At 42.2% G+C, this 24,032-nt stretch overlaps 1 protein-coding gene across 1 annotated transcript in view; it reads left to right on the top strand.

Annotated features, from left to right (window-relative positions):
* Mfe2 (peroxisomal Multifunctional enzyme type 2) overlaps window positions 1-24,032 on the top strand; it is a 61,859-nt gene that overhangs the window by 18,713 nt on the left and 19,114 nt on the right. Inside the window, exons 18-23 of the mRNA XM_075681390.1 lie at window positions 3,716-3,823; window positions 3,937-4,075; window positions 6,109-6,239; window positions 9,663-9,788; window positions 15,416-15,560; window positions 19,612-19,742. Of these exons, the coding sequence (XP_075537505.1) occupies window positions 3,716-3,823; window positions 3,937-4,075; window positions 6,109-6,239; window positions 9,663-9,788; window positions 15,416-15,560; window positions 19,612-19,742 (780 nt within the window). The remainder of the gene's footprint in view (window positions 1-3,715; window positions 3,824-3,936; window positions 4,076-6,108; window positions 6,240-9,662; window positions 9,789-15,415; window positions 15,561-19,611; window positions 19,743-24,032) is intronic.

Raw genomic sequence — 24,032 nt, 5'->3', positions numbered from 1 at the left:
CACTACAGTATGACGTTACCGTGCCTCACAGTATACTTACTATTACTGTGAACCGCACTCGCATGCCAACCTTTAACTTTGGATTGGCAAAGCGAATTCTACCGCAAGGTATTTGCCTTGCCAACGTTGATTGTATTGGCGACCATCACTTGGCAGCGTTATCAACTGATGCTTCTTGCGAGCTTAGCAGGCCCATCGTGCCAGCCTCGGCCGCCGATCCCAAGATACAGAAAATGGTTGCGACAGACCTGTCTTCTGCGCAGGCTGAAGACCTTTACCAAGTATTATTATGCTTTACCAAGTATTATCAGACGAGCCGCCGCGAGAATGACGACAAAGTGGGTCTGTGCCCTTGGCGCGAGAAAATGTTGGCCTGGCGCTCTGGCTCCAGTCCAGTGTAAATAGCTTGTAAATAGCCTCTTCCGTCTGTATCTTTCTACACATAACAATATTCACTGCAAATTACCAACAAAATGAGGATCTCTTGTTGAAGCATTCTGTCATGGTGGCACTTCTTTCTTTTTGTTTTTGCTGCGTGGCAAATCTGCAATACTGGTCATGGCAATTCTGAATGCCCCGAATGTCATTCATCATCAGCCTGGTTATGCCCACTGCAGGGCAAAGGCCTCTCCCATACTTCTCCGACTACCCCGGTCATGTACTAATTGTGGCCATGTTGTCCCTGCAAACTTCTTAATCTCAACCGCCCACCTAACTTTCTGCCGCCCTCTGCTACGCTTCCCTTCCCTTGGGATCCATTCCGTAACTCTTAATGACCGTCGGTTATCTTCCCTCCTCATTACGTGTCCTGCCCATGCCCGTTTCTTTTTCTTGATTTCAACTAAGATATCATTAACTCGCATTTGTTCCCTCACCCAATCTGCTCTTTTCTTATCCCTTAACGTTACACCTATCATTCTTCTTTCCATAGCTTGTTGCGTCGTCCTCAATTTAAGTAGAACCCTTTTCGTAAGCCTCCAGGTTTCTGCCCTGTACGTGAATACTGGTAAGACACAGCTGTTATAAACTTTTCTCTTGAGGGATAATGGCAACCTGCTGTTCATGATCTGAGAATGCCTGCCAAATGCACCCCAGCCCATTCTTATTCTTCTGATTATTTCAGTCTCATGATCCAGATCCGCAGTCACTACCTGTCCTAAGTAGATGTATTCCCTTACCACTTCCAGTGCCTCACTACCTATTGTAAACTGCTGTTCTCTTCCAAGACTGTTAAACATTACTTTAGTTTTCTGCTGATTAATTTTTAGACCCACTCTTCGGCTTTGCCTCTCCAGGTCAGTGAGCATGCATTGCAGTTGGTCCCCTGAGTTACTAAGCAAGGCAATTTCATCAGCGAATCGCAAGTTACTAAGGTATTCTCCATTAACTCTTATCCCCAATTCTTCCCAATCCAGGTCTGAATACCTCCTGTAAACACGCTGTGAAGAGCATTGGAGAGATCGTATCTCCCTGCCTGACACCTTTCTTTATTGGGATTTTATTGCTTTCTTTATGGAGGACTACGGTGGCTGTGGAGCCGCTATAGATATCTTTCAGTATTTTTACATACGGCTCGTCTACACCCTGATTTCGCAATGCCTCCATGACTGCTGAGGTTTCGACTGAATCAAACGCTTTCTCGTAATCAATGAAAGCTATATATAAAGGTTGGCTATATTCCGCACATTTTTCTATCACCTGATTGATAGTGTGAATATGGTCTATTGTTGAGTAGCCTTTACGGAATCGTGCCTGGTCCTTTGGTTGACGGAAGTCTAAGGTGTTCCTGATTCTATTTGCAATTACCTTAGTAAATACTTTGTAGGCAACGGACAGTAAACTGATCGGTCTCTAATTTTTCAAGTCTTTGGCATCCCCTTTCTTATGGATTAGAATTATGTTAGCGTTTTTCCAAGATTCCGGTACACTCGAAGTCATGAGGCATTGCGTATACAAGGTGGCCAGTTTCTCTAGAACAATCTGCCCACCATCCTTCAACAAATCTGCTGTTACCTGATCCTCCCCAGCTGCCTTCCCTCTTTGCAAAGCTCCCAAGGCTTTCTTTACTTCTTCCGGCGTTACCTGTGGGATTTCGAATTCCTCTAGACTATTCTCCCTTCCATTATCGTCGTGGGTGCCATTGGTACTGTATAAATCTCTATAGGACTCCTCAGCCACTTGAACTATCTCATCCATATTAGTAATGATATTGCCGGCTTTGTCTCTTAACCCATACATCTGATTCTTGCCAATTCCTAGTTTCTTCTTCACTGCTTTTAGGCTTCCTCCGTTCCTGAGAGCACGTTCAATTCTATTCATATTATACTTCCTTATGTCAGCTGTCTTACGCTTGTTGATTAACTTCGAAAGTTCTGCGAGTTCTATTCTAGCTGTAGGGTTAGAGGCTTTCATACATTGGCGTTTCTTGATCAGATCTTTCGTCTCCTGCGATAGCTTACTGGTTTCCTGTCTAACGGAGTTACCACAGACTTCTATTGCACACTCCTCAATGATGCCAACAAGATTGTCGTTCATTGCTTCAACACTAAGGTCCTCTTCCTGAGTTAAAGCCGAATACCTGTTCTGTAGCTTGATCTGGAATTCCTCTATTTTCCCTCTTACCTCTAACTCATTGATCGGCTTCTTATATACCAGTTTCTTCCGTTCCCTCCTCAGGTCTAGGCTAATTCGAGTTCTTACCATCCTATGGTCACTACAGCGCACCTTGCTAAGCACGTCCACATCTTGTATGATGCCAGGGTTAGCGCAGAGTATGAAGTCAATTTCATTTCTAGTCTTGCCGTTCGGGCTCCTCCACGTCCACATTCGGCTATCACGCTTGCGGAAGAAGGTATTCATTATACGCATATTATTCTGTTCCGCAAACTCTATTAATAACTCTCCCCTGCTATTCCTAGTGCCTATGCCATATTCCCCCACTGCCTTGTCTCCAGCCTGCTTCGCGCCTACCTTGGCATTGAAGTCGCCCATCAGTTATAGTGTATTTTGTTTTGACTTTACCCATCGCCGATTCCACGTCTTCATAGAAGCTTTCGACTTCCTGGTCATCATGACTGGATGTAGGGGCGTAGACCTTTACAACCTTCATTTTGTACCTCTTATTAAGTTTCGCAACAAGACCTGCCACCCTCTCGTTAATGCTATAGAATTCCTGTACGTTACCAGCTATATTCTTATTAATCATGAATCCGACACCTAGTTCTCGTCTCTCCGCTAAGCCCCGGTAGCACAGGACGTGCCCGCTTTTTAGCACTGTATATGCTACTTTTGGCCTCCTAACTTCACTGAGCCCTATTATATCCCAAGTCACTCAATGTCCTGCATTTACTCGTGACCTTTAGTGTCATGCACCTGCTAGGATGTGGATTGAATACTGTCGTCATTGTTAGTAACTGTGAAGGCTGACTCGGCCATTGGAGAGCAAGTGCAAACTTTTGTCTGAATTCTTTGGCAACCCTGTAATGAGTGAATGTTGTGCATACTGTGGTTGTTAATTAAGAATGTCAAAGCCTTGGTAGGTTTTATTTTGCATACGCAGGAGTAACCTTTTGAAATAAAAATGGACTGAAAACTACTGTACTCGTTCACTGTTCTTGTAAATGTTTTAATGCTCTTCTGTGAACAAGCTTTCAACAGTAGGTAACAAAGCTTGAAGAAAAAGAAAAGAAAAAAAAAGTAACTTTCCTTCCTACAGGTACCTGAATCAAAGAAACAGATCATCTCCGGGGGCTGCATAGAACTTCATGATGTTGCACAACCACCATCTGCTGTTCCTCAAGCACCTCTGGGATCATCACTGGAGGTAAGGCTCCTAGTTTGGGTGTTTGCACTGTAATGCTTCTATCCATTCTCACCGATTTGCATACTACACACAACTTGCACATGTTGCAGTCTTCTTTTCGTTTTGTATTGCAGTCTGATATAGAGTTGAAGTCTGACCTCGTGTTTGCTGGAATGGAGGCTCGTGTGGAGGACATGCCTGAACTGGCCTCAAAAGTCAAGGCAATCTACGAATACAACATTCTGGTCAATGGAAAACCAGCAGTTGTCTGGAGTACGTGCTTCATGAATGCGCCTTTGTGTTGTCATCACTACACATTAACTAGTGCATTCTCTGATGTTTCTATGTGCATCTAGAGAAATCGCAGCGTACAACCCTGGACACACTTGGAAGGAACACAGAATGTGAAATTGTATGCCACCTTTAAAAAAATGCATTGTTAAGAGAATTTCAAGGCAATTTGCATAACTATTCGGCAGTTCTGTGCATCATTGCACATCAAGGTACTGTTGGGTCTCATTAGGGGCATAGTTAATTTTGAAAATCGGATTTGCTCTGAAAGCCTTAAGTTACAACTTATTATGAATCGACATTCTTCTTTTTTACAATGTTCAGTGGAAACACATGCATGTTACAGGGAACTCAAACTAGCAATAGAAAGGTTTTCCATTAAGTGTTGAATATTACTTGTATACCTTGAATCTCAAGCTTCTGAGAGACCCTAACTTTCTGTCTTCTGCCTAATGTGCATCAAAATACTGAGCAAACTGCATAATAGTGCCGTACTTGCAAAATGCTTTAACAAATGGGGCATATAATGCTACAGCCTTGCATTTATGGGCTATTCTCTGGACTCCATTAAAAATTTACGGCTTTGTATGGTGCCTGAAAATTTGTGTGTAATGTAATGTGTTCTCGAACAGACATATAGAACTCAAGTTTAAACAGTGCATCAGAGTTTTGGAAATTAGTTTTTAATTGTTATATTAGATTCGCTTATTCCTACTGACACATGCTGCTTGCTTTACCATTTGCAGCAACATTCCCACTTTGCTTTATGCATTGTTTTCTGACGTGGGACAACCTGCCTTGGTGGCATAGTGGCTTTGACGTTACATTGTTAAGCCTGAGGGTGTGGGATCAAATGATCGAAACCTGACCACTGCAGCGGTACTCCGATGGGGGTGAAATGCAAAAACACTTGTGTGCTATGCATTGGGTGCATATTAAGGAACCTCAAAGTGGTCAAAATTAATCCGGAGTCCCCCACTACAGCATGCCTCATAATCATGTTGTGGTTTTGGCATGTAAAATTCCAGATGATTATTATTTTTTTTTAGACTCCATGACATCGTGCCAGCTTGCCATAGTTGCTATCCCACTGAATTTCCTACTGTTGGAAAACTAGTTTTCTGTTTCTCTCTACCACTGCCACTATTGCCGCCATATATGAATGCAGTGGAATCTCAATGGTCTGAATTTAAAATTTAGTGGGTCCTTAGAATATATATCTGGAACTCATATGATCAATGCAATTGGTGGGAATGCTAAAGTAATAAAAAAGAAGTGTTCTTGCTTTTGTAACATTCTAGTAAAGGAATTTTCTGTGCCAGTGAACTTCAGCTACCTCGATGTTGCTGGGAAAACCTTTACTAAACACTAGAAGCATATGATCATGTCATTCCTTGCATTGAGCATGCTACAGGCTTCTGGAAGTATGGAGGGCAGTACCTCTAAATGGGAATTGCTCATTGCTCTCGTAGCTGTTTCTACCATCAGCACTAAATTGTTCCACTGTTTTCATTTTGCTAACTACGTCCTGCTCTATCATGCTCAGCTGGGGCTAGTTCACTGTGTCTTGAGACCTAGAGCATCCACGACAGTAGTATGTAATGCACCCCTGAGGAAACTCAAATTTTTGTGATCCTGAAGTTTATGTCAACAATGATTTCAGTAACATTCTACTGTGTAAATTACAGAATTTTTGTAGAAAAGGAAAAGAAAAAATATATATGTATAATTTATTTATTTTACCCCCCATAAGGGAATTTTATGGGAAAGAACTCGACATGTAGTAGTTTGCTCGTTCCCAAAGGGAAGTTGTTTCGCACAAGAAAAAGTAACGTCACTGCATTCTTAGCCTGCATTTATCTTCTTAAATGGCTTTTAGATCATCTTCAACTTCAGTGTATGCATGCATGGCACTTTTCCTTGCCACTTGACTTTCTTCAACCACATTGTGCTTAACAACTTCCTCCTCGCTTCCCCCCTTAATTCTTCTTTTTTGTTTTTGCAACACTTTATAGCCTTGGATCTGAAGAATGGCAAAGGAGCTGTATACAAGGGCCCTCCAAAAGATGGCAAAGCCAACTGCGTCATTACCATTGAAGATGAAGATATGTTCAACATGGCAGTCGGGCAGCTGGACCCTCAGAGGGTGTGTATGAGACCAGAAACAAGATACAGTAGACCTCCTTTTTAGACACTCTGTCAAAGCAGATTATCTGATAAGATGAAGAGCCCGGGAAACATTGTTTATGAACTTTGGGGTGCACTTCTGCTGAGCTGAGCTTCTGATAAGAGAAAGGTTCCTTCAAGTTTATCTTAAACAGAGTCTACTGTGTTCAAAGCTTGAAAAGCAGTGCATGTCATCCAAAATTCTAGATGCACAATTGAGTCTACTTCAAGACCAGATGTTTTGAGTTACATGCCTGTGCTGTATTCCTAGCGTTGTTTAAGGTTCTTGTGGTGTAACATGGGATATTATGCGTGAACATGAGACCGGATGAGCAAGGGCCCCCACTGTTACATGTTTTGAACTGCTTCTGTGTTCCAGCTGACAAGGCTGCTGATGTATTTAATAATGCAACTCTCTGCCTAAGTACTAATACGCTGAACAACAAAGGGTAACCTCATTGCCAGTTGAGTCAGAAATACAGTTCCAAATGAGGCATTCTTTCCTTTTGCTGTCATGTGTCTGCCATAATGCCGTTATTTTCATATACCTAAAGGCATAGTTATTTTACAGGCAGCACTACTGCTCAGTCTTGTAGTGATAATTCAAAGTTTGGCTAGGGCTGGGTGGTTTGTTGATCGAATGACATTTTAGTTGATTGATCAGTGCATTAATTGTAATTGTTTGGTCACATAATTTGTTTACATCGTGTGAATCAAATGATTCCTAAATAACCTCTTAAGGTTTTGTCCAAACATATGTCAAACTAGTTTCTTTAAGTCACCCACTTTTTGTTGCAGCATGAGATCAAGTGCAGTTTACTTTGGAAGCACGCTCGGACATTTCAGTGCAAAAAATAAAATGTTAGCAAAGAACTTGCATGGTGCTAGCATGATAGTTATACTAGAGCATAATACAAAATCTGTAGGGTGTTTAAGGAGTCGGGCGCAATAAAATAAATTATCATGACTAATTCAGTCAAATTTTGAATAATTCCCAGCCTTACAATAAACTGGGAATGGTTATCCATTGAAGAGGAAGGCAATGTTGTGTTTGAAGACAGTCATTAATCTTTAATTGTAGTACAATTGAGGAGGTCAAACCTTTATATTACCTCAGCAGCTCGAGATAAATTTGCTTAACATTGTATATGCCCCTAAGCAAGGAGAAATTTCGCCTTACTGAATTTTGCACAGGGTTAAGCTGCCGTTGTTATTGCAACATGTGTGGTGGGATCATGTACCATTATACCGGGTGCACGAGGTATTTGATAAAACTATTCCTTATCGCCATAGACACCAGCAGGCTCATCGTATCTATAGGCATGTGGCTTCTTGTTGGTTGACCCCCTTATCATTCACACTGCACAGTTTGTTCAAAGATGAAAGCATATAGGCTTATGCAGGAAATGAAATGCCATGCAGTCCTCATTGCCCTGACCACACACCACAGCGACTTAGAAATTGCCACCTTTCTAAACATAGCGAAGTCTCGTTTACAAGGTGCGGACAGAACTGATGTGTCCTGGCAGTGATGTGGCATCTGTGGTGAAAGTAAAAAAGCACAGTCAGCGGTCAGACGTCATCACAATCCCTGATTTTTTCTGGTGGCTGTAAATCATAGTGAGTGACGACTCAGGAAGTCAATGCGGGCCATTGCAAAGAAGCTCCAAGTTGCAGAGTCGACTATCGGGTTAACTGAGCACGAGGGCTTGAGGTACCATTCCTTTGTCATGAGGAGGGGGCAATTCGTGTCCAATTAAACTCTGGAGAATTGTCTGCTCCGGTCCAAGTGCTTGCTAAGCAAGCTGAAGAGACTTGAGGAGCCTGGAATGCTCTTTTTTTTTTTTTTTTTAATATGAAAAGAAATTTGACCAAGACCTAAAAGTTAGCCGCTGTAATGACAGGTGGCTTTGCACAAGTGCTGATGAGGGGCCTACAGTGAAGCACACAAAATTTCCGTCGTCTGTGATGGTGTTAGCAGTCACCAGCAACGAGGGTGACATCATGCTGCCACACTCTTTTGCAGAAGGACTCCGCGTTAATGCTGCCGCATGTGTGGAGGTGCTTGCCACCTTTGTAAAGCCCTGGATGGAGTCTGTTTCGAAAGGAAGACCTTATGTCTTTCAGCAAGATTTGGCTTCTGCACAAACTGTACACCACCCAGGAATGGCTGGCTGACAACTTCTATGACCACATCACTCCCAACTTGCAGCCTCCTAGTTCTCCGGATTTAAATCCGCTCGACTACTATGTCTGGGCCATCATTGAGAGAGAGGTCAACAAACAGCCACATAATACAAAAGACTTGCTGAAGGCTACCATTGCTGACTCTATGGCCAACATCTCTAAAGACCACCTGATCCATGCATGCAGCTGTTTCCGAAGCCGAATTAAATTGGTTATTGCTGCAGATGGTGGATTCATTAAATAATTGTGTAAATAAAGCGTAAGAGAAGTCTTTCCCAAAGTTTGATGAAAATATGTCTTTTTTTGCTGGAGATATTCTTCTCTGCCTGAAGCCAGCATTGTGTTCTAAAATACCTCGCACACCCAGTATGTACAGTCTCCTGGCATTAGCATGTTTTTATTGAAACTGTGATCAATAAGTTTTAAATGTAATTTATTGTATTGCTGAAAACTCTTCTTTACCTTCTTTTAGCTCAGTTAAACAGCCTCCTTTAAGATCACTTCCATTAAGATGAGTTTTTTTTTTTTTTTTTTTTTTTGTAAGAGGAACAGTTTCCAAGCTTCGTGCCCATAATTTGGAGCTTTTCAGTTAAGCTCAGGTTTTGGTAAGATTAACAGGGTTTTGAAGGTTGTTTGCTGTTTTTCTTAAGGGCCCACTGTTTACAAAGACAACTGTTATCAAGAGTGCAGAGGACTGAAGGCATAAACTTTGCAGACATTTGTTATGTAGCTCATAACTGGTATGCATTGGCATTTGTGTGCTTGAGCCTTATTGACAACCAAATTTGTAACGGCTGTTTATCAGTGTTTTCCTTGTGTAGCTGCAGCTTTTGAAGGGCCGCACGGCAGTTCAGATAGAATGTTCACTGCGCTGAAGAACATTGCCAAGATGCAGCTAACAATAAGTGGTGTTACAGTCATTGTACCATATAGAAGCTTTTCTTGTGGGTTCACTTATGCAATGAATTTGTCACAATGCATTCAGACTTTATTCTTGAATAGCCTGACTCTACATTTTTCGGAACCCTCGCTGTGATCAATAAAATGTAAAGATAAATTGATGAGTTATCACTGATGCAAGAGCATGCTAAGCTTCTTTTTTTTTTTTATAGCCAAAGAGAAAGCTTTGGCTGCTGGTTTTAACTCGCACTTTGTTCTTGTCTTCTGGATTGCCATGCCTGTGTGCATTTTCAATATGTTCTTTCTCGCATTGCAGGCTTTTATGACTGGCAAGCTAAAAGTGAAGGGGAACCTGCTACTCATGCAGCGGTTGAGGGAGCTGCTGAAGCCGCCAAAGGATTCAGCTCCATCAAAGCCAGCTTCGGCAGCTGCTGCTCCCACGGTAGATGTTTTTGGTAGTGACTGCTGGTGCCAGCAAACGATGCACATGCCTCTAGAAGTATAGCGAAATCTTGCTAATTTGAACTTTGAGAGGCCTTGCTGCTAAGCTTTTGGCTCTATGGTGCCACAACATATAGGTTTTGCCAGATAAAAAACATTTTTGACAGGAAATCGAAAACACAAATCAACCCAGCACTGGTGTGTGCGTTGTGCAGTTTATGCATACAGTTAGGGACACCCATGCTTGGAGCTTAATTGTGCTACTGTGCTGACTGTGATACAGTTTCTTGTGCTAAGTAGGCAGTTTACATGAACACACTAGCAGCAATTGGTAGTGTCTGCATTAGCGATACATCGTCAGAAGCATCTCCACGGCTGTAGCAACCGCTTAGAATGCTGCAATACTCAGTCATGAACTGTACTGTTGGGAGCAGCACGCCTGTAAAAACAGTCAAAGCACCCATGATGGCTGTGCCTCTCATCACTTATGCTGAATATTTTAAAAAAATGCATATTAGATATCCAATTCACGAATGAATTAATTGAGCATTCACTGTTTGATGTGTATACAGTAAAACCTCATTGATATTTTCCCGTTAGTGCATTTTTCCCGCACCAACGTTCACAATCGAGAACACAAAGAATGACCTAATAGAGTTGCATTTTTTTGCCGCTTCGTACGTTCCCGAAAAACAAAATTTTTCAGCACCAATGTTCAGCACGTCGCCAAACTGCGATTGTTTAATGTGTTTTCTGGCAGCTATATCCTAGGTGAACAAGAGAATCTACGAGGCGCGCACAATCGAGAACACTATATAGCTGCCCACCATGGCATCTTCACCACAATACTCGCCCGCCCTTCTCGTGTGAAAATGCCAACCTGCACTAAGTTTCACATTTCAGTTCCAGCAAGTCATCTCCAGGTTCGTCGCACACGGCAGTCACAGCTATCACCGCCAGTCATATTGCGATAAGGATCTTGGTTTATCTGTTTCACAGCGCATGGTGCTATTGGTAGCATACTGCACGCTTTTAGTAGGCGATAATCCAAACACGCTGCCGCTTCCTGCTGCAGGTGGCATGATGTGGGCATCACGGTTCGCTTCGATGGCATCCAGCATTTCCCACCAGCTCGATTTTGTTTCGGTTTCCCGTCGCCCTCTTAAAACAGCACTCAATAGAAAAACAACAAAACGCATCTCGGGCCGCCGGAGCATTACCATTTTCACGCGCGTTGGCATCTCCTGCCGCAATGATTCGCACGACGCTTTGCATTACATAAATGTCAACAATAGTTGATCCTGTCAAATTTTTTTGGTTACTTCGGATCGTACGCTTTTCTAGTTAGTACGTTTTTTTCTTGCACTTATTTTTTTCAAAACATATGAATGAGGCTCTACTGTATTTCAGTATTTGCATAGCGCCTATTTTATATGCATGTAGCTGTGTTGCTTTGAATTGTGCACTTTTGAATTACAGTCAAACGCCTTTATAAAGCAGTGCTTGGGACTTTCAAAATTCTTCATTTTACAGGTCACTTCGTTATAAAGATCACACACTATAAAGGCAGCCTAAGCAGGTTGAAGAAGAAAAAAACCTTTACTAAAACCTGAGTACTATCTCGCTTTATAATGTAGCATGCGCCACCAAGCGGCAGCACCAACACATTATGCGAATCTTGAGGGACAGTGCTCAGTCGTTTCCTTCTTGTTTGGCCCGCAGCATAGGTGCAGCAGCAGGATCCCCTTTTCATCTGTCCTAATCACTTGGTCAGTATTAACGGCATACGTGATGACACATGCATAAAGCTTGGATGCATGCTGTCAGAACAGGGGTCGAGTTTTATACTATGTATAGGGCTTCATAAATGAAAAGTTGCATCAGAGCACAGCCACTAGCTCGTAGGTGCGTGTAACTAAAGCGTGTGTGTGTCTCCGCACCATATCACTTTGATATATGCATTTGCCCTGCATGTAGTTATGACATGAGTTTTCTGCGTTTCATAGCATGTCCTATTGGAGTGTTGGCATGTTTGCATAATTCCATCATATCACCGCAGTGGCCATGCAACTTTCGTTTCGGTGATAGCTCTCTTAAGACTTTCTGCATTAATGTTTCTTGTTGATGTAAGCCCACATTATGATGAACCAGTTGCTTTTTATTGCGATAGCAATTATATGGACACTCCAAGTGAATTTTTGCCGTCGTCGGTGTCCCCATAGGGTTCTGTATATATTCAGGTATACGTATGCTATAAGCCACGCCATGCTATATGACATGCGGTACATGCAGGTTATATTGCCACACCATTCTATCACAAAAGTTGCTTACACTAGGTAGGTCTTTGATTCTTGACGAAATTATTCCTCAGAATTTTGAGAATAGTAGCCCACAAACAAATGTCATAAAACAAAACTTTGACAGTGCATGCCTTTTATCTTAAATCTTCTCAGACTTAAATAATAAAAGTGAGAAACAATAGCAGCTCGAACCTGAAAATGATGTAAATTTATTGGTGCGACTGTGCACTACCTCCGGGATCAGCCCAAGAAACAGGTTTGAAACATACTCTATACGGAAAAGTGGTAGTGAAGTCGCTAAGAAAGATGTTGGCTTTAATTAATAAACATAAATGAAATTGTTCGATAGCAGCATTCAGACAAAATGCCTCTAGCACAATAGCTCATTTTTACTTAGTCAGCTTATGTTTACTTCAATTCATACTGCCGCTACAGCTACAAGTCTTGCACTTCATGTAAAATGTTAACATGTTGCTATCATATTTATTGCTTTGCCCTTATCGTGAAACTGTGATATTTTTCGCAGAATGTTCACACTACAGTTCTCCAATTGACTATACCATTGCTCAGTCATCTTTTGTTTTGCCGACACTTTGTTTCGACACCCTTTCATGCCTTTGACTCGATCGGTGCTCTAGCCACATGGGTTGTGTTGCATTGTTAATCCTCAGCGACAATTTCTTTGTGGGTTATTGCATAAAATAGTAACTTACAGACATAAAGCTTTGGCTTTGTGCACAACTAGCCGCTGCTGTTAGAGGCATTGCAAGCATAAATGTAAGAGATACACAGTAGGATCCAGCATCAGTCTTGTATACCAGCAGCCACTTACCAACGATTTCCAACCAGTCTTGACTAGATGGGGCCCACAAAGTGTCTGAATATTGTTGTATGGCGGCCGGAGCGACTAGATGGCCACTGTAAATCACTGCCTGGATTGCATGTGACAATTCCTGCCACAGAGGTCGCTGTGTCGACAAGATGATTCTTCGCCGGTTCAATCATTCTGGTGGACTTGGGTCGAGGCTTTTTCATCTATCGCTGCACACAGCGACATAAAAATCTGCTACAATTTGTTTCTGATATGAAATGGCAACTAACAGAGTAAAGTTATGTCAAAAGTGCACCTATCCTGCAATGCAGCTCCCAATACTAATGTAACCACTGGTGAGTTTGGGAACCGCAATGCGAGGGCACTTCGTAGGCAGGTAGCATCACATCGATCTTCTCAATAGAGGCATGGCTGACTTGCCTTGCTAGTTTGCTCTTCACACCAATGGTCTCAAGAAAACTAATTAAATTTATTTACAATTGGCATAATTGCACAAATGTTAATCACGCTTGCAAAATAAGTAGTCTATCTCGAGCTAGGTTGCAAGCGCCATACGTCACGGCACCCAGCGAGTTAGGCCTACTGGCTCTATCAACAGCTGTCAGTGGACAGCGCGCCGTTGTGTAGTGCTTGTCGCTTGTGTAACTTTGCATTTATTGACAATGTTAACAAACAGTGTAAAACAGTGTAAAACAAAGCAGCATCAGGCAACACTCTATTCTTTGATACTAATATGGCATCCTTTAAACAAACGAGCATGGAATTTTAGATTTGAGTGGATCGTATGCATTGCTTGCTTACTCACACATGAGTGTTATGTGTCCCGAATCGTCATCTGCCACAAGCCGAAGCATACATGATACAGAACCACATGCAGGATCAGATGCCAGATCGTAGCATTTCCTGCTCTTTTCTTCCTGCCGATGCGGTACGGCAGTACCCCCACCCTTCCAGCTGTCTAATACCAGTGGCTCGTTTTATGGAAGCATAAAAACACGACGCTCAATATTCCTGTGATTCCTTGGGTGCCACAGGCGGCACTGGCATTTCAAAAGTCCATTCAAGAGGGCCTTGTGAAATAATATGCAGATTTTTTTTGCGCACACTTTGTTTGATGGAATATGCAACTGCAGCTGACCTTATTGCACAAAAATCAATGGCATGCTTTGTGGCGAGATGCCAAGGTGAAGCAAGGTAGAGATGGAGTTTGTTGAATGTCACTATTGAATGCCTCAATGCCAGAATTTTTGGCATTAAGGATGTCATCAGTTGATAGTTAGTTACATTATGACGTTGTCATCAACATCGATGTATTCGTCAGATGTCGCACCCACTGGTGTGTTACGACAAACGACAGATGAGTTTGGCAATTGCTGGAACAGTGCAGCAGGACTGTAACACTTGCTGGCTTCATTACGATTGTCTAGTGCATCGTTGGCACTGCCTCGTATGCTGTTTGACGTGGCATTTGTTGTAAAGTAATATATAAGCTGCCAGGGATGCCTAGATTCCTTTGTTGTACAGGCAAATTTGTTGTAGTGGTCTTCATTGTACAGGCGTTCACAATACATATAAACAGTAAGAATTTGGTAATGAATCCTTTGTTATGCAGGTCATTTCTTTGTTGAAGCGTTCGACTATGTTGTGATTTCATTATTCATTGCCGATACGATCTCGATCAGGTAAGGTGGGTCGTCACCACAAGAATCAGGAGGCGACTATGAAGGCGGGCTTCGAGATGATGAAAAAAAGTATAAAAGATGTGTTCACTTCATTGGTACATGGTTGTGACTCTGTCCAAGTCTCGAGCGGTTCTGCCTAACATGGGGTCCAGGACAGCATTAAATAACCCCTGGTGGTCTTGTGGTAGTCGATGTGTCCTTGGGAAACTTGGGGAGCTTGTGGAAGTGGCAGTGCCTTTGTTAGGTTGCGAAGTCGACGACCTCTTCCTCTTTGTGTCTTATTCTTTGGTTCCTCTCCTTTGTGTATGCTCAGGGCATAGAGGGTTGACATTTCTTCGGGGATGAGAGAAATTATCTCAACATGGGAAGGCACAGTGGAATGTTTTGTACACTTGAGAGGTCGAAGTCCAGGACAATCATAACATTGCTGAAAATGTGAAATACCTTTTCATGATCTGAGTCTTAATTTACTGTTTTTACTTTTCTCAACATACCTAAAGCTTCTTTTTTTTCGTGCAGTTTGCACTGTGGCATAGCTGTGTAGTTAAAAGGGTGTGAAGGCCCTCCTCGTATAGAAGTTGCAGTTATGGCTTAGCAAACTTACCCCCATGAGCCAACGCCTATAACCTAAAGAATTTAAGTTTTTTTTTTACATTGTGCTTAACGTTTTTTTCTGACATCATGAGAATCATGAGTAAAGATAAAGTGTAAACCATATTGCAATATTAAACTGAGATTATTCATGTTGCATGTGGAATTTTCTGCATTGAGCTCATTTCACTGATGACCGTGCTTATTTTTGGGCTCATTTCAGGCGTTGTCATCAGTGCCTCTGAAAAGTGATGCTATTTTTGTGTCTCTTGAAAAGAAGATTGCGAGCAACCCTGATCTTGCTGCATCCGTCCAGACCATCTTCCAGTGGGACATCAAGAAAGACGGGCAACTTGCCAAGCAGTATAGTAAGTTATATAGTGCCATGTCTCATTCAGGTGTTCTTTACAGGTATAACATAGTGCTTCAAATGCTTCATTGTTATAGCTTCTTATGCAGTCTTGTTTATTCCTTAACTGCAAGTATTCAGGTGCATTTTAAACTTCCAAAATGATCCAAAAACATTCGTGTGAACAGTGTTTTCAGTCACTTGGCACATGCTGAATATGAAAGATGGTTTGTGTTTACAATGCCATATTTATGGATGTGCAGCAGGCGAAATGGGCTGTGCAGAAAACCTGAAGGTGTCAGTAGTTCACGAAAGAAAGATTTTTCAGCTGCTTGATTGCATCAGAATTCTGTGAATGGAGACTGATATGGATTCAGTGGAACAGATTCCCTCATTGTTTTTCTTGACTACAAAAGATTAATTGTGAGAGAAAGCCTGGGAGTTTAGCCCAGATCGTCTACAGCATTTACCAGTCATGGAACCTGTACGATTTTCTCTTCATAGGTTTCTGCTCCAATCACGTGGATGGCAGCTCACCGTGTACAAGAATCAGCTCTCAGAAGCATCTGTGCACATATTTGTGAATACAGTAAAACCTTGTTAAACTGTACCTGGTTAAACAGTAGTTTTATTTTAAAAGTAGTAAAGTCAAATTGCCGACTCAGCGGCCATTGAACATAATGCGTTTTGTATCTGCATAAACTGTACCAGCTTATTGCGTACATATCAGTTAGCACATAGTGTGGGCATTTTTCATAGCGCAATCGTGGCAGTAGGTTGGCCAGACAGAAGAAAGAGCCTCGGAGATCAGAATGGATTCCAAGCACAAATGCAGAGGGTGCTTGAAAGGGTGAAGCCACATTAACATCAATTTCGGCGCCAAGACGGAGAGCATTGTTGCTGGCTAGGGGTGGTGTGTTGTGGCATCATACAAGCTAAGACTTGCGTCATGTCGAAGCACAGACAAATACCGGGTGCTCAGCATAAAAGAAAAATTGGAGATCATTCGTGCTATCGAACGTGGCATGAAGTCTGCACTGGCATGCGAGAAGGATCTACCATTGATTACGGTGTGCGGTGTGTGGCATTTGTAGTGCGAAAGAGAAGACACTCAGCAGTGCTGCTTGGACCATGAAAATATGTAAGCTACGTGGTTCAACTTTTTGAGGTCAGACTTTTTGCCATCATTGCCTCTATAATGAGGATGGCACGGAAAGCGACAGCACGGTGGCGGTGGCAGAAGCTGTGCATTACATCAACCTCATGCAGGTGTTTGCTGAGAAGAGGGGGCTGGCGTAAAAGCTGATTCATAGCTTAAGGGAGTTTGAGGCCACTGACGTTGCTGCTAGGCTGTGGCGGCATCAAATGAAAATAACAGACTTTTGTCGCATGAAATGCATAAATACTGCATGTTTTTTGCCCTTTCATCACATTCTCTCCAAGTTCCATTTTTGACAGGTAAGTGGGCGGTCTCATGCAGTTTCGGTTAAGCACTACTACCGCTTAGTACGTACTTTTCCCGAGCTCCGGCCAACTATGGTTTAACGAGGCTTCACAGTTAATCACACCAGCTGTCTGATTGCATTAAAATGATGTGATAACATAGAAAACTTCTCTTGCAGTCCAGGAACCGTGCTCACCTAAAGCAAGTGCAGTAGGCTTCTGTTAATTCATCTTCAGTTTATTTGATTTTTTGGTTATTTTGATCCCGACCGAAGGTTCCGGCCAGCACTCATGCATTTCTATAGGCCCAAGGTTTCGTTATTTCAGTCCTTAAATTGGCCTTTGCCGGATAATTCGAACTTGACCAGTCAGCATGCACACACCTGAACCCTATGGTGAGCTCAATAGCAACCCCTTTAGTGGCAACGTCTGTCTCAGCAGAGCTTGGGGACAGTTAATGCAATAGCATGCCATCTCCCATTGAAAACACTTATTTTCAGCCATCCCTACAAAGATTTTAAAGCAATAACCCTAGCTCACAATGTCTGGTTATTTAACACTCACCTTTTGTGTGTGTGTGTGGGTGTTTTTCAACGAAATTAGGCCGGAAATTGCCTGTGCGGTGTAATTGGACATGAAACGAAACTGCCTTTGAGGTGATTGTACGCTTTACCGCATAACACATTTGTTGCGGCGAAGCGGGCTTTAGGAGACGCCGTGGTGGAACACATAATAGATCCTTGCCCAATTTTCTTGCTAGAAGATAGGGTCACATTTGATTTCTACATTTGGGGGTTTTAATATCATTTCTATGTTAGTATTTTTTTTTACGTTAGACACATAAAAAGTGGGAATGCGTTTGAATCGAGGTTTTGTTAGAATAGGGCAGATATTGTCAAATAAATCGGTGGTGTTTTGAAGATTTTCTTGTTTAATTCAACTTGGCAGACAATTTAATCAGTTTTGTCGGTCCCGTTCGGGTCGAATTAATGCAAGTCGACTGTATCTCCCTTAAGTGTAGTGTCTGGATAGGTCAGCCCTGAATTTTCATCTGGTTTTGGGACATGTGCAGGAGCTCTAACTCCACCGAGCAACCTTTATTGCTTAATGGAGCAAAATATAATATTGCAGTGGCAATGACCTTTTGTTCTTCGGGAGTTTTGATTGCGACTATGTGTAGAAAGCTGTCCAATTTCCACAGGGCTCTGTGAAACCCAGAACAAGCACAGTCCTGGTTTATTTCTCTATTTTTTTGCAGTAGTTATGTTATAGTAAAGAAAAATGCACTCTGGTATTGTTCAATAGTGGTGTTCTGAAACAGTTAGCCAAATGAAAGCACGGTCAAACCTCTTTATAACAAACAGCGCAAAAACTGCAAAAGAGGTTGGCATATCTGAAGTTTGTTACATAAAATGACGGGGCTAGAATGACTTTGTCGCATACATCAGAGCTCTCCGCTTCTTATTGTTTTCTTACACTCTTTTCTTATACTTAATTATTTCCATCTACTTATAAGGTTACCACTTATGATTAGTGGATGCGACAGTGGGCATTATCACATTTTATATGGAAACGTGGTGTGCACAGGTCCTTGAAACCCTTGAAAAACCTTTGAAATTGAAAACTACATTTTTAAGGCCCTGGAAAGTGCTGGAATTGTTATTTTCCCTTGAAAACATTTGAAGTTCTTGAGTAGTACAATCTCAAGATTGATTAGGTGACCTGCTTTCTATGGTGGATTAGGGCGTACTCGGAAAACTTCCCATATTAGAAAGAGTGGTATGTATAAAAAATTTAAAGCTGACACAAATGCACACAGGTTCCTTCATACAACAACTAGCGTGGAACTGAAAAACCCCACAGTGGGTGAGACACCTGCACGCAATGCTTGTTTCCCTGTCTTGTTTATGCTGCTTTCTTCATGCCTTATTAGGAAGTAGTCAAGGCTGGACATTTCTAATGTAATCTTTATATCTCCAGTGTAGTAAAGCTATGTATAGTGCTTTGAAAACAGTGTTGTATTAAATGAGATGCTGCTCTGCACCCTTGAAAATGTTTTGATGGCCCCTTGAAACTCCTTGAATACCCTTGAATTTTTGTCTCTGAAACCTGTATAAACCCTGGGAAAGCACATAAAATCATCCCAAGTATAACAATATACAGTTGTAACTTGATTTTCTAAATTGGTCATCATCATTATGAGAGGACTTGGTCATATAAAGGCGGTCATTGCCACTAGCAAAGGGAGAGATTAATTTAAAAGGAGCAAAAAATCTTCATCATGGTATTTTGAAACATGATACATGATGAGGCACAGGCAGCCACATACTCCCAATTTTAGTACAGTTCAGAGGGAATATGGTTGGTAATGTATGTGAGGAAGGCTCTTGGTGGGTCAGAATCTTGACAGGGAAGCAACAAATTGAAATTTAGAGGTACATTCAACAGGGCATTTTTTGTTTGTTGTCTGTTGTCCTTATCTGCTGAATCCTATTTGCTCGACATGCAGCAGCTGCTTTAGCCTCAGAGGTCACACATACAAATACAATTTCTGCTAAAAGAACCTGATAGGTACAGTAGTAACAGTTAATGAGCAAAGTGTTGCTTCATATTTCTTCTGTTGACAGCCCTGGATTTGAAAAATGGCAAGGGAGCAGTCTACCTGGGCACCCCTAAGCAGGGAAAGCCTGATTGCACGTTTATAATGGAGGATGAAATCCTGCATAGTATCTTCAGTGGAAAGCTGGATGCTCAGAGGGTATGGCCTGCTGTGTCTGTTTCTTTGATTGTTGGTTGTGTGTGTGTGTGTGTGTGTGTGTGTGTGTGTGTGTGTGTGTGTGTGTGTGTGTGTGTGTGTGTGTGTGTGTGTGTGTGTGTGAGAGAGAGAGAGAGAGAGAGAGAGAGAGAGAGAGAGAGAGAGAGAGAGAGAGAGAGAGAGAGAGAGAGAGAGAGAGAGAGAGAGAGAGAGAGAGAGAGAGAGAGAGAGATGCTGCATATATCATTGGGTGCATAGAAAATCAGACATTGATGCATTTTGGTGATTCTAAACAAAAAAGCTAAGTTTATTGCTGTCTATTTGATACATAAAGCAACACTAGAATAACCATTCCTAAAGGTAACATCATTGTGCCAGTCATTATTGAGGGGCTAAGTGCCTAAATCATGCTGGAAACATAATTGCTTTTTGTTATGTTTTCTGCAAGAATAAACCGCACTCGTCAATTTATTTTCACTCCTAAAAGTGAAGCTTCTTTAGCCTCTTCCTGTGGTTTGGAGGTACAGTTAAACATATATATAACAAAATTCTCAATATAACAAAGTATGACATCTTTATAATTTCTTGTTCATAGAACACCATGTATTTTAAACCTAAATATAACGAGGTGTGTCTATAAGATTTCAGTATAACGAGTTATAATTAAATGAAATTAAATTATAATGGTAGCGGTAACATGATCTAGTGTGCACTAGGAGGGGGAGGGGGCGCAGGTGATTCCATGTCTCCTCTAGCCCTGCCATGGTTGCACATGGCTGTCAACATATGCAGCCTGTGCTCCCTATCTTTGAGGGAATCTGCAGTGGGTGCAAAGAGATTTAGCCAAGATGGCTGTGGCTTCATGTGTGCTGTCTTCCCATGCCTTTAGTGCTATAGTTCATGTAATCTCGTGTTTAAGATACGTATTGAAGGAAGTGGCAGATGAAGTGTTCGCTCCCTCAGCTTGTGCATTTCATAACATCGTCCCAGTCCAGGCAAGTGACACTATCAGCCATGTGGGTGGAGTGAATGTGAAAGTGTCGCAGGGTTTGCTGTGATGATCTTTTGAGCATTTGTGGTGCATGGTGGTTACATTTCGCCACTCATTGGTTACCCAGTAGTCACCAGTGGTGCAACAAGCACCGGCCACCATGTGGTCCAAGTATCGCATTTCTATCGCTGAGCACTGTACATGCCGTGTGTTCTGTTTCAATGCACTGTTCTTCAAAACTAAGATAGCTTCACTTACGTGTGCAGACATCAGGGATATGTTTTGCATAATTTTTTTGTTATGCTGTAGTCACATGGCAGATGCGCCATAATTAATTCTAACGTCTTAATCACTCAACAGTAACTGTGTCCTTTCATTTTGGTATGTTATAGCGGTTAAACCTAATGTGCGCTAAGCAGACAGATAGACAGAATGACCACTTACCTTATCATTATTGTGGCAATAAATTCGGGAGAGTTAATTGTGATGCCTTAAGCATATAAACTTCATTAAAAAAACCTACCACAATCATTGCTTTAATATCCGGAAAACCATGCCTTCAAAACTGCTACTTTTAGCTGATGGTGAAGATGGAAGTTACAGGATGCATTCGTCACTGAAATTTGCTGAACATCTCCCAACAGAAAGCACATATGAAAACATATTGTTTATTAAAATATAGAGCAGTTTGCATTTCAATATTAAATGTTATTATGAAGGCTTTTCAAGATCTTTTTCAGAAGTGTGCATGTTAGTAAGAGCCTAAATTGAATATATGTTGTTTGTTGACAAGCTTACTTTGACCCTTCTGGCACCAATTGATTCTGTCAATTAAAATTTAGTTTCACCACATTTCTTGCATCTTCACAATCTCGAAACAGGTCAGAATGGATCAAAAATCTTCAATTACTTAGTGCGTTTTGTCAAGCTTAAAAGTTGTGGACTTCATGCAAAAACTCTACAGAAATGTCACATATAACACTAACTATTTCCTGTCTAACATACCAATTCATCTATCTTGAAAGCATCATGAAAAACAGCAAAAAGAAGTGAACCCGCTATATGACGACATACTGACACTGAGCCCAAACACCTAGCCGTCTACCTTCCAACTCGTTTCACTGAGACCGCTTACACATATTCTTTAATATTGTAGCACAGGTCCGTTCAGAAGTGTTCCAAGATGTATGCAACACATTTTAAATATCATTATTTTCATTGGGGCATTTGATGCTCTATTTTGGCACTTGGAGGTGTAATAACAATGAAATAAAAAGTTATGAAGTGACAACATAGGGTAACACTGCTTAATTCAATAGTAATCATTAACAAAAAATAAAATTATCCACCACAGCATAATATGTAATCTGTTGTAGTAGTCTGTTATTGTATGGTACCACTTGGTGGTAATAGATAGCCCATCACACTATTCTAAACCACTAAAGTGTTCCAAAAAGACCCCATTAAACATTTAACCTCGATATAATGAAATTCTTGATATAACAAAGTATTTAACTTTTCGTAACTTCTTGTCCATAGAACACAATGTACTTAAACCTCAATATAACGAAGTGTGTTCGTGTGTGATTTCAATATTGTCACGTGGTCGTGACGTCAAAGAACACAGCAGCAATACTGTGAAAGGCAAAACTAGCTTTTATTGGGTGAACCTGTGCCCACAAAACAGGCTACACTTAAGGCACAACGAGAACAGCGAACACAGTCGGCGATCGTCGAAAATCTGATCAGCGGGTCAAGCGCGTCCGCTTTTATACAGCAGTCGTCGAATGTTCCAGACTAATCGTTCGGACCCGCGTGCCTTCCACAAAGTTCTACACCATTCGCGTCAGGTGATGAAATCAGATAACATAAGGTTCGGCGACAACAGACAGCAGATAGAAGCATCGATAACTTTCCAGAAACTTCGGATACATGCAGGCGCATCCCACGCTGTGCGATTACATTTGTTAGGCGGCGAAACGTGGTTGCCCGATAAAGATAAGTACACGTGTCAATATAACGAAATTTTCTTGCCACCGCAATGGAATGCCGAGACAATAAATGAAAACTTCTGTGGACGCAGATGGTCAAATAATTGAAATACAAATGGCTGCGTGCAAACGCACCTCTCAAATCGCGTGTTGCGCCACAAGGGTGACCGCCGAAGTGGAGCCACATGATGTTCCGTATAAAGTCCAAGTGCAATAATGCCCTATTGGGCCCCGCGCACTCTCCACTTTAGGTGCGAGGGGAACTGTGTGAGGGTGAGACAAGATGGGGGGGCTTCACGAGTGTCTTCTGGCACGACCAAATGCAAAGAGGGGGAGGGGAGCGAGCTCATGGTAACGCGATCAAGTGCGCGCGCGCGCGCGCGCGCGCGGGAGGGAGGGAGGGAGGGAGGGAGGGAGGGAGGGAGGGAGGGAGGGAGGGAGGGAGGGAGTGGGTGGTGGGGCGGAGTGAGGGGTAAGTTGGCGCGCGTCTCGATTTGTGGCACGTCTCGGCCGTGGCTGATCAGGAATGTAAGCGCGACTGAGCGCATATGCAGCCCAGCTGGGCACCCTGTTTTAGAGGTAATGTGCCACGTGTGCATAGAGTGGGTGTGCCGAGAGGGCGTGGCACTTTGTAAGCTGTCTTCTCGTGGGTTCAGTATTGGAGGTTGCGTAATCTGGAGTTTCGATGACCCCTTGGAGTGTGAGGCAGATGAAACATTCGCTCCCCGCTACCAGCACTTTTTCTGGTAGCGTCGTTGTCCCAGTGCGGGGGCAGAGGGCACATGAAAGCACTCGATTGACGACTGTACTTATTTGCATAAAAGGTCGAATTTCAGTACAACGAAATTTCGATTTAACGAAGCAAATTGCCGATTTTACCGACTTCGTTATATTGAGGTTTAACTTGCTGCCCTGAGGGACCAGCTGGCCATGTGCTTGGCATCTGTGCGGGCAGTATCATTTAGCAGGCCAGACAGTTGAATGGCTTTACGCTGTCGCCCCTTTATTTTTCTTTACTTTTGCTTCACCACGGAGTTGCACACCTTCTCCCACATATGGGCGTGTTCAGATAAGCTCAGCTGGGCATGTCTGGTCACCATTTTTAATGTTGATGAAAAAATTATAATTTGTTGTCCCATTGCTAAGGACAGCAAAAGCAATCATAGTTTTGCAAGAAAAAATTGTCTTCATGAAAAAAAAATTTAAAAGCGCATGTCCTGTGTGCAGGTTGTTAGAAACAGAGTGCAGAGAATGCAAGGGAATTCTTCGATTTGTGTGATACAGGCCTTTTTGCTAATTTGCTTAATCCGA

The sequence above is a fragment of the Dermacentor variabilis genome, chromosome 2, assembly GCF_050947875.1.
Source record: "Dermacentor variabilis isolate Ectoservices chromosome 2, ASM5094787v1, whole genome shotgun sequence".
In the NCBI taxonomy this organism is placed as follows: domain Eukaryota; kingdom Metazoa; phylum Arthropoda; class Arachnida; order Ixodida; family Ixodidae; genus Dermacentor; species Dermacentor variabilis.
This window is presented reverse-complemented; position numbering and strand designations above follow the sequence as displayed.